Consider the following 16,868-nt stretch of genomic DNA (forward strand, 5'->3'; position numbering starts at 1 on the left):
AACCGATCAATGACTAGCCCAAAGAGAGCAGCTGAAAACCTATGTTCGGAACTCAGAAATACTTCACTAACCAGATCTTTGCACTGCAATATTTGCACGACAGTGGGGAGATTGTAAATTTATTCTGTCAGTCTCATTCACAGATCGGTTATTTTGTTGAGGTCTCACTGAGAATTTGAAGTGACTTTAGAAATCTAGTTTTTTTAAGGTCCGCAACGGTGATTCCCGTTTGCCTACTCCGACATTACGAGGCGTATCTGGAAGTCGTATTCCCATACCTGTCCACAGACGCACATGAAAATCGTCTCCATTTGACTTAGTTCCTTTTTTCTTTGTAATAAATTTCTGCTTGGGCATAAAAGACATTTAAAGTTTTATCAATCCCCGTTATTTTTTTTTCTTTTCTATCGCAATCATTTTCTTTTTTTACCTCGTTAATCTTTTTTCGTTTGTTGAAAAATCGCTTAATCCAAACAGTAGTATCCCGCAGGACTTTTTCTCTTACCAGTGTTTTATCGGGTTGCGTAATAATGTGCCTAGATCTCTTCATATGTCTTGTAGATATATGATTTATTCTATAAATTTTGTTCTCTAACTTTCGATATACAATCCATCCAGACATGATGAAGTTTTGAATTACTGAGCTTCTATTTCCAAGTAGTCCATGCTGAACCATTTCAAATCTTAGTACTGTTGAAAGGAATGAAAAAGGAAAAATTGGATTTTATTTCTAGTGGAACTTTATTCATTCATCACATCATAAAGATTAGGCCGAATACAATTTTGAACAAGTGAAACTTTTCAGGGTGGAGTAAGAGAGGTGGGTTTCATTTTTGACTTTCTATTTGGATCTAGCACAGTAAATTCTCAATATTGGTCCCTTTTTTTTAAAATTTCTGAGCACTTTATGCCTTACTTTTATAAAAACATGACCGTTGTTCGGATCTGATGGAAATCATGATTTATTGTCGTAAAGTTATTTGAATTATTAAAGTTGTATTTGCAAGATAGCAAAAATCACATTGTAAGTGATAATGATGTGTGGTTGATACAAGATCACCAAATTTGTGTCTTTTATACGGGTTCAATTTTCTAGGCATACGTAGGATGTCAGCACAATGAATTAATAAAATAGATCCATTATTATTGGTGGCTTTAAATAAACCAGTTCATTTATCGCCCTATTGACTGGTAAACCTGTTCGTAAAAGAACGTTATCGGCAGATCCATCTGAAAAAGAGAAAATTCCGAATTATTTTGATCATACCAGATTGCTCACTCATTTACTTTTTTTATAATTCCTGAGTTTACAGAAAGAAATCCATTTATTTTTTTTTCGAGATTTCTCATCAAACTTTTAAGATTCTCATCTTTTTATTTTAAAATGTAAGTGTTCATTGTTTATTTAATCCATAAGCATTCTATTAATGTTACTCATCACATAACGATAGCATAATATAAAAAAATGAATGATCTGAATGAGAAATTGAAAAAAAATGAGTGGGAAACTCGAAGAGGGGCGAGAAGAAAAATTTGGACAAATATTGTTTCACCGAATCTGAACTGGTTATTATTCGAGCAAACTCGAATAATTTTGTCGATTTTAGCAATTTAACCATTTTCTTTCCGCTGACTCAAGTAGTTCTCGGATATGTAATATTGGGAATAACTGAAATTAAAATATGCGATGTCATTTATGCTCATAATCATTCTCCTAGTTAACCTGGGAATTCCTCTTGGTAAGTCATTTTCCATTAACCTAATTTCCATTGTACATGAGACTGCACTATACACTATAGGTCATTCAAAAAAAAAAGATGTGAAACGGCGTGATCGCCATCTAAGCAAGAGATGATCTAGAAACTCTACTTTTGCATTTTCATTTTATTTTCTACAAGTTTTAAATCTGTGGGAGGTGTGATGTTAGAGACGATAATGATCTGTGAGGATGGGAGATCAAAAATGCAATGCATGTCAAGAAACTCGAAGAGGGTGAGAAGAAAAACTTGGACATATATTGTTCCACCGAATCTGAACTAGATATAAGCGGCTGTTTTTGCAGATTTTAGCGTGATCGACATATAGTCGCATATCTCAAAGAGACTATGTGCTGGATGATGTGATAGACTTGGTAGTTTTAGTGACTACCCTTATGATTCTTAGGAAATAAAGTTTCCATTTCCTGTAGATTAGATAGTGAGATGAAAGAAATTTGTCAAATTTTCAGTGATATGCCAAATTGATTTGGGTTCATTTTCGTTAGGACAAAATAAGCGTGGTGATCTGAAATTTATTTTCAATCAAGCAGCAAATATTTTGGGATTTGGAGGTGATCGTAAGTTGGATTTAACAATCGGTGAAGGTCGATTTAATACCAAAGGTTGTGCATTAATTACTGAAAATTACACAAAATCTAACTAACTCTCTGATTTTAAAAATGAGTGTATAACTAATATATTTCTTTAGCACAACAGGGAGCCTTGTTTGCCGGAGAAAGGGTTGGTGCTGATTCAAGTATTGGTATTAATGAAGCTGAAGGAGTCGACCTTCAAAACCTTTTAAATGTAAGCTTGATAATGTAAGCTTGGTCAGTTGAAGTGGTTTGCAGCAGGTCCAAATATAAAAGAAAAAATGATCAGTCATTTTTTGAAAAGCGATCATTTTTTTATATTTCTGGAAGCAATTGATATTTTACCATCCATTTTTCAGCCAATTATAACCTTTTGTTGCTTTTAACTTTGCTGAATTCTTTTCTAAAAGAAGTCTCGAAAAATGAGTCAGTAGAATGACATTTTAGGTGCTGTATATGAATGGTTGTATTTCTTTGTTTGCTCCTCCCAGTTTTACGATTTAATTAACAAATATGAGTCTTTGTAGTGCAGTCCTTTTAAGATGGCATGATAGTCCGGGAAATGTTCAGTTACATATACCGAAACTCTGCATTTATGCCACTGACATATTATGGATTTTGGATGTATCATAAAATTCTTGCAGTTTGGCAACAGTCCTATTTCATTCAATAATCCTGCTGGTCAGTTGCTTTCATTTTTGGAAAGGATCAAGAAATTCTTCACTACCACTAGTAGTAGACCATTAGATGTCATACCATCTTCGCAATATGAAAATTCAAATGTCAGAACAGGAGGTTTCTTCCGTAGTTTTGAAGCAGCAGAACAGCGAAGAATTTCTGGAAAGGCGATGAATTATACGCAACCTGAAAATGATGATTACGGCGATTATTATCACAATGCTGAGGTTAGTTTTCAGTATTTCGACATAAGGCTTAATTCCATCCTTGTATTCTTCATTTTTATTTTCTGAAAATCTCAGCTGACTTCCATTAAAGTCAACTTGTTCTCTGCTTTAGATATCAATCTAAATTCCATAAAAAAATACAAGTTGTTTGTAAATAGCAAGCAACAATCAATTCTTTGCCAGCAGGACATCTATTTAGCAAGATTTGGAATTAAATCTGCAAAATAATTGTCATTCACTAAAAGTTATTGCAGGTTGAAGATGAAGCAGATCAAAGAGAGTTTGAAACAACAAGTGGATCTTCTGGAAATATCATACTGAATCGAAATATTGGTGGAATTGAGTTTAATGCTACTGCCATTTAAAATACATTCTACTTTGTTGTGTTTTCCTAATGGGTTTATTTACATATTTATCTAGGCATCAGTTAATAAGTTCAACTGTAAATGATTTCTTTTCAATAATTTATATGTTTGCCTCAGAATATTTCTCTTTTTTCTTAATGAGATTAATAAATTGTTTAAAATCTATTTTTTCTTGCAGACATAATTGCAACCCCTTCTTTGTATCTTTATATGACATATACAAGTAAAGTGATAGAATACATCAAGCACAGTACTCGGTCAGAAAACTTCTTTCCAGATTTATCATGATAAATTCGCTTCCATTAGCATTCGACCATGAGAAATTCTAATTTTCAAGCAGGCTTTAATGTCTTTTTAAATTTACTGATGTCCATTAAATTTCAGAGGAGAAAATCGATTATTTTAATGAATTTCATATGATGAGAGCATCGTTCTTGTTTCTTCAAAAGGAATCGGTAAACGAGAGAGAACGGAGGAAAAAAGGAAGACTGAAAAAGTGACGTTAATTGTGTTCCAGTTGATATTAACATCAATAAAGGGGTCCATGAGATCTGATCTTATAAAGGAAATGAATCTGTACTTTGCTGATCTTAAGCCTTTGATCCCTGACCTCAAGAAGAAACAGGGATAAAATGTCGTTTTATAAATTTTGAACAGGTCATAATCATATTTAGAATGCCACATCAACGAGAATCAGAACTGTATTTTATCAGCATACAGTGACATGAAATAGATGAAGGAAAGGCCAAATAGGAGACCTGAACTTTGCAACACGGTAACAACTATACTTTCGTGATAATTATTGTTGATTAATTCAGTGGTTGCCTCACGCATTTCTGGAATCTGAAACAACAATGCTGATCTAAATTAAAGGGATATAGATTTCTTTGAACAGGAGTATAGATTTCCTAGTGCTTTTCCTCATCTATTTCTACAAAAAAATTTTTTTTAAAAATCCCCCATACCAAATACTTGCTAGCAGTCCCTAAACTTTGACGCAAGAAATCAATGGAGTTTTTATTTGCACTTCACGTGAAAGGTGGAAGAAGATTGGAACACATGGGCTGATTAAGAAACTTATACTGATGAAAAGTTGATAAACATAAGATCGGGATGAGTAGAAAAACAACTCTTATGATTCTTTCATGACACATCAATGTAACACCAGATGCCCCTGCCATCCTGTTCAAGAAATGGCTGATATCTGTTTACATCCACTCTCATATTCCATTTCCACGTCCTTCCAAATTTGAAAGATGAATTTCTTGATGTATCTCGTTGAAATGCGAACTATCGAGAGCTATGAAATATGAGGAAAAATAGCTAAGTGCACGGTCCAGTATGATCAATTATCACGTTAAATGGGAAACTAACCAGAGTGCCCAAGAAAACATAAAGATACATTCCGGATGAAACGGCAAAAACAAATGTATCAGCACTCTCGCTGTAATCATCCAACAGTGCCCCAATGGTGAATCCAAGATAACTCAGACCACCCGGAATTAAATTTAATAGTAATGTTTTCTTGAGACCTAGGCCCGACCGAATCAAGATAGCAAGAGTACCTGAAAATGAACATTTAAAATTGGATAAAATGTAACTTGAAAATTGTTAAATTCAGGCATTAAATGACTGATGAGCTCTATGAAAAAGCTATTTAATGAAAGAGAAGACACAATTGAGTCACTGTCATTTTAAGTATATCAAGACATAAGTAAAACTGTTAAGAACATATCTAATTCTTGTGGGAACTGTTGCGCAATACAAGCAATGCCAATGCTGAGGCCACGGCCTAAAGAATCTGCGAAAGCAACGCCATTACTCATCCCGTCAACGAAATTGTTAGCTGAGGAGCCAAAAAGGACCATATAGGCGATACTGGAGATTTCCAGTGTTTCTGATCGAACTTCCATTTGCTCAACCACAGCTACAGAAACGCTTATTGTATCCCCTTCTGTTACCTTAAAAATTACAGTAGATTTTTTAGCTTCCTCTAGTCTTCAACAAAATATTAAGCTTTCCAAAAACTCTGAGAGACGACAGTTTGGAAATAAGCATGAAATATTTGAGCTTTACCTGATTCATGCGTCTTTGAGAAAATGTTGGAGAAGCGGAATAGATGGTGGCGATCGGTTGTGGTACTTGCAGAGAGTTGTTGTTATCTACATGACTTACTGCATCTTCCACGTGCATAATTACGGGAACTTTTTTACTTGTTGAGAACTAGAAAAATTTTTACAAACTTTACAGTTATGCTGTTTGTTGTTTACAAACTGTTTGCAGTTAATCGGCTATATATGCTTTCTATTCAAAAAAAATATTGCAAAAATCTTGTTCAGAAATTCAATTATCTTTCAGTACTCTATTCATCGAATTGCTAAAATAAATCTCGTGCGATCGTTGCAAATCAAATAGTACCGTTCTGGTAATGGCCGAATTAACTGCAGCGCTTTCGATCTCAGCCTAGAATTCATTTCAATTATTATTATAGAATTTTGTTCTAGAATTTATACAAGAAAATAATTTAGTTTATGGATTGATTAATTTGTGCAATCAAAGTGATATAAATTATCAAATCTTATTCGTAAAACCTTAATTTGCTCAATTTCATCTTTGCTATGAGAATTTCTACGACTTGTTGGTTTGGAAAGTGTTGTCACGAAATCCTTTTTGTTGATTTTGTCGATCTCCATTACTTTCCTTGACTTTCGTCGCTATAATATCACTTTTTATTTGGAATAAAATTTTGAGGAAATGTAATGTGAAAAGAAATTTGGAAGAGTAAAAATTGTCTCCCTGCAAAAGTATTTGTTGATGTTTGCAAACTTGAAAAATTCAAAATTGAAAAGTTGAAAAATGTTGCATTTTGTGATAACTAAGTGGAAGTCTCTGAATAAATTAATAAAGAACTTTTTCAAGTTTTAAGCTAAGTAGAAAAAATAAAAATTAACTCGTTTTATTTCCATTGCGAATTGGAGTATCCTATCAACGGCGAAAAATGAATAGAGTGATCCGAGGACAATCAAGGACTTTACCAATCCTTCTCTTTCTCGTACCTCAAAAGCCTGGAAATACCTATTTATACCTCATCAATTTTTCGACATAATTATTAATTTTAGAAAATTCTGGTAAATTTGGGGTTAAATTATTGTAATTTCGAATAGAAACTTGCATTGGGCAGCATGATAAAAATGACGGAGCCAGAAAGTGCACCAATACCGAGAGCTACCAGAAATGTCATGACACGTTCGTAAAGTTTTTTCTTTAGTAATGGTACAAATAAAATGCATGATGGTGAAGCAAATGTTGCGACCGTTACGATCACCATACCAATACCCCATGCTGTAATTCGATTCACTGCTTATAGTTTAAGATAATTCATGTCTAATCTTAGTTTAATCTTAATTTCTAACCTTTCTAATCTTAGTTTTTATTTATTTCTTACTCTTAATTAAAAGTTACACTAATTTTACTTGTTCTTTACATTGGATGAAATTCAGATTTTGGTATGGGTGACACATATAAATGCATGCAAAGATATCATTTAAATGCATTTTTCCGAGCATCAAGGAAAGCTATGTTAATAGTACGAAACATGAAGTTATATCAAATTGTTATTCTATGCAAATCTAACCGGGAACATTACAAAAACACAATACTTTGCCATGCTTCTGGTTTCAAGACTGGTTGACTGAGCGTAGATGAACTATTTATCAACGGATCCATGGGTGACAGTATTCAGCTACACTTCAATAATAGTTCAAGAGTCTTTCACAAGTCAAAAAGAATTTTTTTCTGGAAATGAACCGACAAAATGAAAGATTAAAGCAACTTGAATATCTATGGTGACGAGAAATGGAAGAAAATTAGACATCACAAATCAAAAACATATTATGGGTTAAAGAATGCATATTACAACTGGTCATTTAAATGGATATTCCATATTTTCAGTTTCATTTTTAGAAAACTGGAGTTTTGGTTCAGTTTGAAATTGTATTAAAAATGTTTTCGGAATCACAGAAATTCTATATAACGAATATTTTTTTTAAACATAAGCTAGAAACAAGGATATCATGAATGGATCATTTAGTGTTTGAAATGGATACTTTCAAATGAGACAAGTAATCGTGGAAGGATTACTGATCATTCAGTAATTTACGGTCAGGAAAAAAAAACTGCACAATAAATGATCAAAAAAGCTCAAGAAGAACTTTCATCTGCTATGTTATTCTCTATTATATTTAAGTCTATTTCGAGTAGAGAGAGAGAGATAATTTTATGTTTAACAATAAGAATTTGATGGGAAATGGACAGACATTACCATCCATGCAATTTCTAACAAATATTTGTAAATTTGTATTTCTATTTAAAAAAAAAAAAAAAAGAAATTACTTAAAGAGTATTGTGTGATCAAAAATACAATCGTATACTTTTGCAAAATTACCGTTGCAAAATTACCGGACACAATAACTTTTGTGAGAAGTGATCAACGATCAAAAGGATTTGCCTTGTGCACAATGTATATGACACACGCTTAAAATAATCTCTTTGATTGTTGGCCTTTTTTCACAAAACTCGCAGAATGCAGAAATTCTCATCGTTTTACGATATATTTATATGAAACATTAATAATTATATTTATATCATATTATATATATACATGTATATAAAACTGCAAAATCCGTTTATTTGCAAAAAAAGCGTATTTGGTAGTTTCATTTTAAATATTTCATTCGTAGACTTCGCATAAACAGATTTTGAAACATTCAGATATCTTTTTTACTCTTGATAATAACTTGACAATATCTGAGAGCAATCTACTTTATTCCGAAGTATTTCATTCAACATGGCAGAATTGGTAAAGATAAGGATGCTATATTCTGCCAGTTCTCTATATGGTCTTCCCTAATGAAAGTTTCTGTATTATGAATGCTGATAGTACGGCTGGACCAATCTAAGTCAATGAGAGAACCATATTTACGTGGAGAATGTTCAGAAAGGACTATTGTAATTAATAGTCGGTAGTTTAATAGACTGATTAGCGTCGTAACTGTAGCGTTAAAGTATAACCGAAATCATAATTAGAAATGGTTAGCAATGACAATGAATTGAAAAAGTAAAATGATACCTCACTCTCAGATTCACAATCTTCGACCGTTTTGATAAGTTAAATATATCATCTTGTTAGTTATATGCCTGAGCAATGCAAATAAATGTTGATTAATTGAATGGTGGTTGTAAAATAAATATTTTGCTTCCACGAAGAAGAAGGGAAAAAGGGAAAGGAGTAACAAAGATCACATTTTATTCCTTCCACCAGTTTAATTGCGATACTCTTGCTGCTTCTCCTTACCTTATTAACATTTTATCCAGAACAAATCGTAGCTTGCAACAGATTTTTTGGAACAAAACGATGAACTGCATAAGAGCAATGACCGATATTTCTACTCTTTCCACGCCAAAAATATTAAGAACCGAATCGTCAGAATGCAAGCTCACTCTGATCCATTTGATCTGAGTTCGTTGCTGATAGGAAAAAATTTTGAACGTAATACTACATATTGAAATGTGAAATAGAGTGTATCATTTCTTCATCAATCAGTATCGAGCATCCGTTAGGCAGCTTTGCTGACAGTACAATACAAACGTACACAACTCACAACTACCTAGTACTCCTTACCTTTATGTTCTGGAAATTAACTGGTACTTTAGACCTTTGACATGGAAATGAAAAATTATTCACTTTGGAGGTGCTGATCCATAAAACGCCATAACCGTCTCTACTCACAGACTGAAGTTCTTTTTGAAAGGGATCATGCGAAAGCGACACTTTTCCAGTTAATAATATCATTAGAAAACCATGCCTCATTTGTCAATATCAAAATGCCTAAATAAAAAGCAAAGCTTTAACTCGTTTAACTGATCGGACAAACCAAACAATAAAGGAAGCGTTAAAATCCAATCCTAATTATGAATGAAACAATTGGATTCTAGACAATTTGTATGAAATTTTTTACAAAGACCAATAGAAATTTTTCAAATACTAATAATTGAAAGCGTCACTAAACTTTTAAAACATATGAAAGCGAAATTCCAACCAAAAGCTGCACCATTACATTAGGGTTCGTTGAATACGTCATATTTCGAGACTTGTGAGCTACATTTGAAGCATGTAACTTTGGAAAAATTTTGTCGACCACTTTGAATCTCACTTCTATTCTATTTTTTTTCACTTCTATTTTCTAAATTTTTTTAACGAACTTCCCATCCAGTTCCCCAATGTTAACAACACGGTGAATTCACAGATTGCTAACTTTCCCCTTATTTAATATTGTTGCCCAAAATCAATGAAACAAATGAACAGGTGAGATCCATGTTTTGAAATTGCAGTAATAAATTGCAAATGTAGATGAAATATCAACAGTGGTGGGAAGATATATAGAAAATACGACTACAAAATCCCTTATAAACAAGATACCTATTTTTTTTAGATTAAAAATAAAATTTGGAATGGATTTGGAAATCATAGGAATATATTTAAAAAAGCAAGTGATTTATAAAGGATTAAAAATTAGTTTGATTATAATAATGGTGAAACAAACGCCTAAGCAAACTTCACAGTTTTTAAAATACGAAAAACAATGCAAGCAGGAAGTCTCCCAAGAAATACCTGTGCCTAGGAAGTCTCAAATGATCTTACATATGCTGCGTAATCAATTATACCCATTTATTCATAAAGAAACGGACATTTCATACACCCTAAAGTAAACGGATTATTTATACACATTTACATGAAATTTCACATAAAGCTAAAATTGATAGAAATCAAAAGAAATTAAAAAAGGATGATTCGCATGACTAGAATAGATGTTAAAATATATTTCAATAAATTTCTAACTCTATATTAACATGACCTTAGCAAAGAAACCGCAAAGTATAGTAATCTTATGCGAATAAAGATGAAGGAATGGATTACATATGATAATCAGTTACATTTTGCACCCAATTTTAGATAGATGATCTTAAAACTTCGCAAGTTCACTTGCGTTTTTTATTTTTGCGACGAAAAGCATCACTGCGGCTACTACCACCATTACCATTCCATCTACAGCTAGCGTAATCTAAAAATCAAAAATCACAATGACTATCATGATGATTTTAATTGCTTATTCCTACGAATAACGAGTCCATCACAGTCCAATTACCACAGCATCATTTCAGCATTCTAATTTGATCCATTTTTCCAATTGGAGCAGATGATCATTAAACTGAACGATTCATGATTAAAAAGACTTTAAAAAAATAAGCGGCAGCATAAGTATCAAGAACTTCATGATATTTGCGAAAAGCCCCTCCCACATGTGAGAGTAGAAAAATATTGGAAATACCTTGACCATCACCTTGACCGTCATCAACCGCTTCACTTCCAATATTTATAATGCCACCTGCTAGCGACAATGGTGGTAAAGCTCCATGTCTTGGTTTTGGCCCAACAACTGATTTTCGCCCGTTGTTTCTTTTGTTGTGATGTAAATGATTTTCTATTATCGCTGACATCGCCCGATCCTTTATCATCTGCGTACCGGCCTAAGCAGAATTCTTTTTTTTCTTATGGTGTTTTTCATTGAAAAACCAAACGAAACAGAGAGATTTTAATTCATAGTCAATAAAAGTACCATTGTCGACGGAAAACATTTATTAAACTTTTTTTATGTTTCAGAACAACTAGAATGAAACGACAACATAAAATGGGAATGAAAAATTTTTATTTTAAACAATGCAAAGTGGTAGAAGCTAAAAGCAAATTTTAATAAATCATACCATAAAGATTGCATTTTGTTCAGACGTCTTTGAAAGGCGATCATTGAATGAATCCCGGATTGCTTCAACAGTTCCATTTGAGACGTCTGAAAAATAAAGTTTACGTTACCAGACTTCCCTTCATGCATTTTTCCAACATTCCATAAAAAATTTTTTAGCCAAAAATATCTAAGAAAGGCGGAAATTTCATGGAGTTCCTTACGGTTACACTTCCTGATCTTCACTATGTATTATTAAAATCCCGGTGGTAGCTCTACGTGAAAAGATAGGGGAATACTCATTGTTTCACGAAAGCACGAATAAAGATAAACAAAATACGATAAAGAACCGGGAAAATATTGTGTTTACGAAGCGAACATAGACATGAGAAAAAATGCAGCTCATGCCAAAAGCCTAAAACAAAGCTAGTTTTTATTTGCCATATGAATGATTTGGAGAGAACAAAATCTGATTGGCAGACTGAAGAAAATTTGGTTAATAAAACACAAAGAAATGAAGTATTGTAATTTATACCATTTTTTACTTATCTTTTGACATCAAAAATGGTGTTAGCAATGAGACAGCTTGCTAATAAAAAAATGATGTGATCTCACCGAATTTTAGTTTCAGCTGTAAGTTCGAGTTACTACAAAAATAAAATTAAAAGTTAAAAATGTTAAAAATTAAGGCAAAAGAGAAAATGAATAACGGTTAGTAATAGTTGAAAACTGAACATGCATCAAATCAACATCATGCATACAAACAGATATATGTAAAATTCGGAAACTGCACTTTTGCGTAAATGCTTGAGGTTAATTGTATCTATAATATGACGGGCCTCTAATATCTCATCAATAGAGGGCATCCGATCTGGTAGAAAGCAAAAGAGGTAATAGTCCTCATGAATTCCGAAGAAGTAATAGTCCTATTATTTGTACTCAAAATAATAAACCAAATATAAGTTCGGCAGCAGTAAAGCAAGATCATTTTTTCAAAAAATGAGGTGAGAATGCATAAAAAATCAGTTGAAGTCTTATTATATAGGAAAATTCCAATTAAAAATAAATTAAGTGTATTAACTAAATCCACAAAACTTCCAAAATACAGATAAAAACTAAATAGATTTGAAGAAATCATCTTGAAAATTTGAAAAGAACTTGGAAACACCACGCGAAAGTACATACCGATCATTTTCTTTGTTTCGCATCCAATGTTTGAAATGGTGGATGTTCGTGGAGTTGAACAATCATTCATCTCTACTGAAGCTAACTCGTGATCAGAATCAGAAACAACACAAAACTTCTCGAAAAACTGCTTGTTGTTTGCTGTTTTCTCCTTTGCACCCTGATCCTGTAATGAAATACGTATCACAATGCTTACTTAAGTAGTTGATTTTTATCTTACTTAAGTTGATTTTTATGGATATCACCATCTTACTTAAGTTGATTTTTATGGATATCACCATATTTTCTTTGCTGAAATCACTACCTATAGTCAAAAATATATACTTCGTCTCTACAACACATATAAAAAGTATATTGGAACCCAATTTCGAAATCACAAACTGTATTAACATTCTTCAACAAACAATAGCTGAAAATATTGCATTGAACATTACACTGTCACATTTATTTAGTATTTTAATAATTTAAATTTAACATATTAAGAATTCAACAATAATTTTGGATTCTTAATTTCGACATTTGCATTCTAAAGTGCCTCACCAATAAAGCTTTGCTGATAATTTCATCAAAGGCCAAACCAAGTTTCATTCTTCCCATTTCAATGTGGAAATTAGTCAACTGGACCAACAATATTTTCAAATAAGAGGGCAGCTGCAATGAGTGCATCAAATTTAGTGAAGTTTGATTTAACTTTATATATTTGACAGATTCCAATAAACTTTAAATTTCGCTGGAAATTAGCAAATAAAATTGAACTCATATTTCACTGAAAATATTAACGAACTCCAATAACATGATTTGCGAGAATAACCGCTGCAAAATAAAGTTGGATCAGTTCTGTTTCAACACGTATTTCGCGACTTATATTTATATCACTTGGAATTAGCCTTGGCTCTCTGCAACAAAAAAAAAAAATCGCACTAGCAAACGTTGTTCTTCTTACAAAACAAACTTGTTCGAAAAGTATGTCTCTGAATGGCTTAACAGTAGTATTTTCACTTTACATTAACATCTTCATGATAGTATTCAGAACTTCAACTTCATTTACTTGATTTCAACTTTGTGCTTTATATAGCTTCTGCGCAAATCGATCATTTCCTTCTGCATGTGATCCTTTGCAAGTTCACAAAATAATTTCAACAGTTTTACTGCCACCTGGAAGTTAAGTAAACAATACTGTTATTTAAAACAGCAATGAGTTAGATTGGCAAAATGAAGGTTTTGAAATCTGACAGCAAGCAAACAAAAAATGGAATGGTTCATTCATGAAACGCTCGAATTCAACCAACCACTTTATATCTTCGAAATACAGCTTAACATGAAGCAGAAGTGTTACGGTCATTTAGAAGAAAATGGTAAAGAAGAACGTTCATTAACGTCGCAATAAGAGTCTTTCTCTGCAAATGAATTGTTGAGACCTACTTGATTTTCGAGTTCCAAAACACTAAACGGCACTGCAGTCAAATCTCCCATATTTTTCTTATCATAATGTACTGCACAAATAACGGCTTCTTGAATTAATAGTAATGGTTCGATCAGTCGAAGTCCTAAAGTAAATATCCAAAATTTTGTTTCGGAGATTAAAAAAACTGTTAAGACATATAATACGGAAATCTGTAAATATTACAATATTTACAGGTTTCTGTATTATACGCCTTAACAGATATGCTTTTATTTAAATGAAATTTCAATTTTGTAGATAGTACCAGTTTTAATTCACAAACGCTTCAGCAAATAAATCAGAAGTTTATTCAAAAAACGTTTGAAGCAATCATGCGGAAAACTGAAACTGTTACGAACTCGAATTATGAGCTCAACAGTTCAGATATATTCCAAAAATTCATCTAAATCTAGACAATGAATAACGAACCGTAAAATGAACTTTCTGAAATCTCTGTAAGGAGAGGTATTATTTGACGAGATAGATCGATCTGATTAACGATTACTCTAATGACTTCTACTAGACCATTGATTTTGTTATTCGGAAAGTTGTTGTGGTCTCGGATGACATCAACAAATGCACCCGAAACGTCGTGTCCAGCAATATTTACTGATGTAGAAAACCCTGAAAACGATTCTCGTTTTAACCAGGTAACAGTAGATGCTAAATCTGAGTATATTTAAGCTGGTATTTATCTGACGAAGCATATTTCTGTAGGGATCCATGATGGGAGCGAAATTCACAACAGAACAAAATCCCTTACCACGTTTCATTATATTCAAAGCCAGCTCAGAATGAATAGCTGCCAACTCAAAAAGTTTCCGCAGGAAACCGCGACCAGAAATATCGTCATCATCTATACCAGTTTTTACCGCTTTGAATGTTTGCCTATTTTCTTCATTCAAGGCTTCGTAAAGCAGCAACGGGATCTGAATTTCGAAACTTTTATCACTTAAAAAAACCTTACACTGTAAACATCCCGTCGTTTCAGCAACTAACACATCTGTTTCTGACTTTCAATTTCATTCATCAAACTTGGCAAATTACGGTTCAAAAAAAAATTCTGGAAATCTTTTCGCTAGAGCTTGAAGGGCAGTTCGAGATTTTCCAGCGTAGCAGTTTAAAATTTATTTCAGATGATAGCTTTAAAAATTGCTAACAAAGTAAACATTAAAACCAAACATAATATACCACTAACCTCCCTCTTATAAGATGCAAGGCATTTGTAAAACCAAGAAGCTACAGCATATCTATAAGCCCATAACGACTTATCAAAGCATGTGAGCAAACTATTAAATGCATCTCTCTCAATAATCAGACCATCTTCTAAAATAAATAATAGTTCTGACAGAAAATAAAAGGAAAACCACATAAAAATTTGCAGTTGCAAATTTGTTATTAAAAGTCATAACCTCTAACTTTGAACAGTAAAATTATCTTAACAAATACACTTCAAAGCATACCTTCAAGTCGTTCACCCAATAACCGCAAGAAATCTTGGCAAGAACCGACAAGTGCATGATCGTCAAAGTCTTTATTTTCATTTATTATTTCTAGCAAAATCAAAATCAACTGCAGGATGGAGACTCCAGAACTGTTTTTGACTGCAACTTCACCTTGACCCAATTTTATGCCTAAAAATTAAAAAAATTATCAACTTTTTTTTTTGAAAAAATTTTTGCCGTCGAGGAATAACAACTGATGGTACTGAAACAGTAAAGCTAACCAAGCACGACTGCTTTAAACGACCATCTCTAAAATTAGTCTAGTTAAAAAAAATCATAGAAATATCAAGTACTTGTTAATCACTATTTTTTCTTCCGCTCTGTAGCATGAATTTTCAAGTTTGGAGATAATTTGGAAATGATAAAAGAATTTAGAAACATCAGAGGCATTGAGATGATATTTTCTTACCCTGTTCAGCTTTCCAGATTATCGGAGTACGTCGTGCACCAATAGATGTTAATAATTTCTTTCCAATTTCTACTGCAATTTCTTGGTAAAACACTCGTTTTAGTGTCGGCAGAACAAGATGATTTAGAATAACAGAACCATCTACAAGGGCAAAATCAACAATGCAATCAGAAGGTGCAGTAAAAGCTTCCGAACCATCAATTCCTTCATTTTCTGTAAAAAAATTTGAATAATGGTGATTTCGTTCTTTTTTGATTTTTACTATACAAGAATAAAGTAAGAAATCTGGAAATAACTGAAACTACTCGTTTATATCCAGTGCGGCTTCAGCACACTGGCAAACACTGATACCAATCTGGATAGTTAAAATTCAACTGGCTTAGAAATAAGGATGACCTGTTTCGTTCTTCCCATCCTTCAATAATGCATGACGTTCACGACACAGTGCAACACATATGTAAACGAAATTTCGACGTTTTGCACCACATTGTATAGATGACCGTTCAACAGTCAAAATATGTCTTAAATCAAGAAAAACGATGAGATGCGCTTCAGAAGCTATTTTTGAGATTCTAAAGCGACAGCAAGTAACTTTTCATCATTGAATTATTTCAATTGCTTGAGATACTTAAACCTTAGAGCGAAAAATCTGCCATTAACAAGCTGCAAATTACCTCAAAGCAAGCATCAAAATTGGTGTTTTGCGCTTAGTAGTACTGTCCTCATCGAACACTGCTTCCAGTTCAATGTCACAGTATGTCGGTAGTTTACGCAAAATCTTGAAAGAGCTGATAATTGAATATAAACAGATGAATTATCTTAAATTTTGAAATTAAGAATTAGAAACGTGCAACTCACTCTGATAAGATTTGGTACCATTAAAATATTCTCCAAACACTGCAGAAATAG

The 16,868-nt window shown here is 32.8% G+C and overlaps 5 protein-coding genes across 5 annotated transcripts in view; 2 read left to right on the top strand and 3 right to left on the bottom strand.

Moving 5' to 3' along the window:
* Positions 1-488, top strand: part of LOAG_00919 (zyg-9 protein) — a 6,956-nt gene extending 6,468 nt beyond the window's left edge. The window contains exon 17 of the mRNA XM_020445592.1: positions 209-488. Within this exon, the coding sequence (XP_020303970.1) occupies positions 209-298 (90 nt within the window). The 3' untranslated portion in view covers positions 299-488. The remainder of the gene's footprint in view (positions 1-208) is intronic.
* A 1,479-nt stretch (positions 489-1,967) lies between these two features.
* On the top strand, positions 1,968-3,677 carry LOAG_06680 (hypothetical protein; the record flags this gene model as incomplete). The annotated part of the gene is made up of 5 exons (XM_020447211.1): positions 1,968-1,992; positions 2,228-2,380; positions 2,467-2,564; positions 2,995-3,255; positions 3,510-3,677. The coding sequence occupies 5 exons, from the start codon at positions 1,968-1,970 to the stop codon at positions 3,618-3,620; spliced, it is 648 nt and encodes a 215-aa protein (XP_020302536.1). The 3' UTR covers positions 3,621-3,677.
* A 636-nt stretch (positions 3,678-4,313) lies between these two features.
* On the bottom strand, positions 4,314-6,948 carry LOAG_06681 (ZIP Zinc transporter; the record flags this gene model as incomplete). Its single annotated transcript, XM_003142217.2, has 8 exons — positions 4,314-4,463; positions 4,995-5,185; positions 5,386-5,581; positions 5,697-5,843; positions 6,039-6,083; positions 6,212-6,334; positions 6,572-6,685; positions 6,817-6,948. 8 exons carry the CDS (start codon positions 6,946-6,948, stop codon positions 4,314-4,316), a joined length of 1,098 nt encoding a protein of 365 aa, XP_003142265.2.
* Positions 6,949-8,461: 1,513 nt separating this feature from the next.
* Positions 8,462-9,489, bottom strand: LOAG_06682 (hypothetical protein; the record flags this gene model as incomplete). The annotated part of the gene is made up of 3 exons (XM_003142218.1): positions 8,462-8,654; positions 8,974-9,146; positions 9,301-9,489. The coding sequence occupies 3 exons, from the start codon at positions 9,487-9,489 to the stop codon at positions 8,462-8,464; spliced, it is 555 nt and encodes a 184-aa protein (XP_003142266.1).
* Positions 9,490-10,323: 834 nt separating this feature from the next.
* LOAG_16589 (hypothetical protein) overlaps positions 10,324-16,868 on the bottom strand; it is a gene marked incomplete at its 5' end in the record, with an annotated part of 10,259 nt that continues 3,714 nt past the window's right edge. The window contains 15 exons of the mRNA XM_020449240.1: positions 10,324-10,741; positions 11,009-11,207; positions 11,442-11,527; positions 12,605-12,770; positions 13,145-13,255; positions 13,389-13,500; positions 13,653-13,759; positions 14,027-14,151; positions 14,475-14,669; positions 14,809-14,974; positions 15,244-15,371; positions 15,509-15,679; positions 15,960-16,172; positions 16,356-16,480; positions 16,634-16,737. Coding sequence (XP_020307255.1) covers positions 10,659-10,741; positions 11,009-11,207; positions 11,442-11,527; positions 12,605-12,770; positions 13,145-13,255; positions 13,389-13,500; positions 13,653-13,759; positions 14,027-14,151; positions 14,475-14,669; positions 14,809-14,974; positions 15,244-15,371; positions 15,509-15,679; positions 15,960-16,172; positions 16,356-16,480; positions 16,634-16,737 — 2,091 coding nt within the window. The 3' untranslated portion in view covers positions 10,324-10,658. The remainder of the gene's footprint in view (positions 10,742-11,008; positions 11,208-11,441; positions 11,528-12,604; positions 12,771-13,144; positions 13,256-13,388; positions 13,501-13,652; positions 13,760-14,026; positions 14,152-14,474; positions 14,670-14,808; positions 14,975-15,243; positions 15,372-15,508; positions 15,680-15,959; positions 16,173-16,355; positions 16,481-16,633; positions 16,738-16,868) is intronic.

This window comes from Loa loa, assembly GCF_000183805.2.
Source record: "Loa loa unplaced genomic scaffold supercont3.9, whole genome shotgun sequence".
NCBI lineage: Eukaryota > Metazoa > Nematoda > Chromadorea > Rhabditida > Onchocercidae > Loa > Loa loa.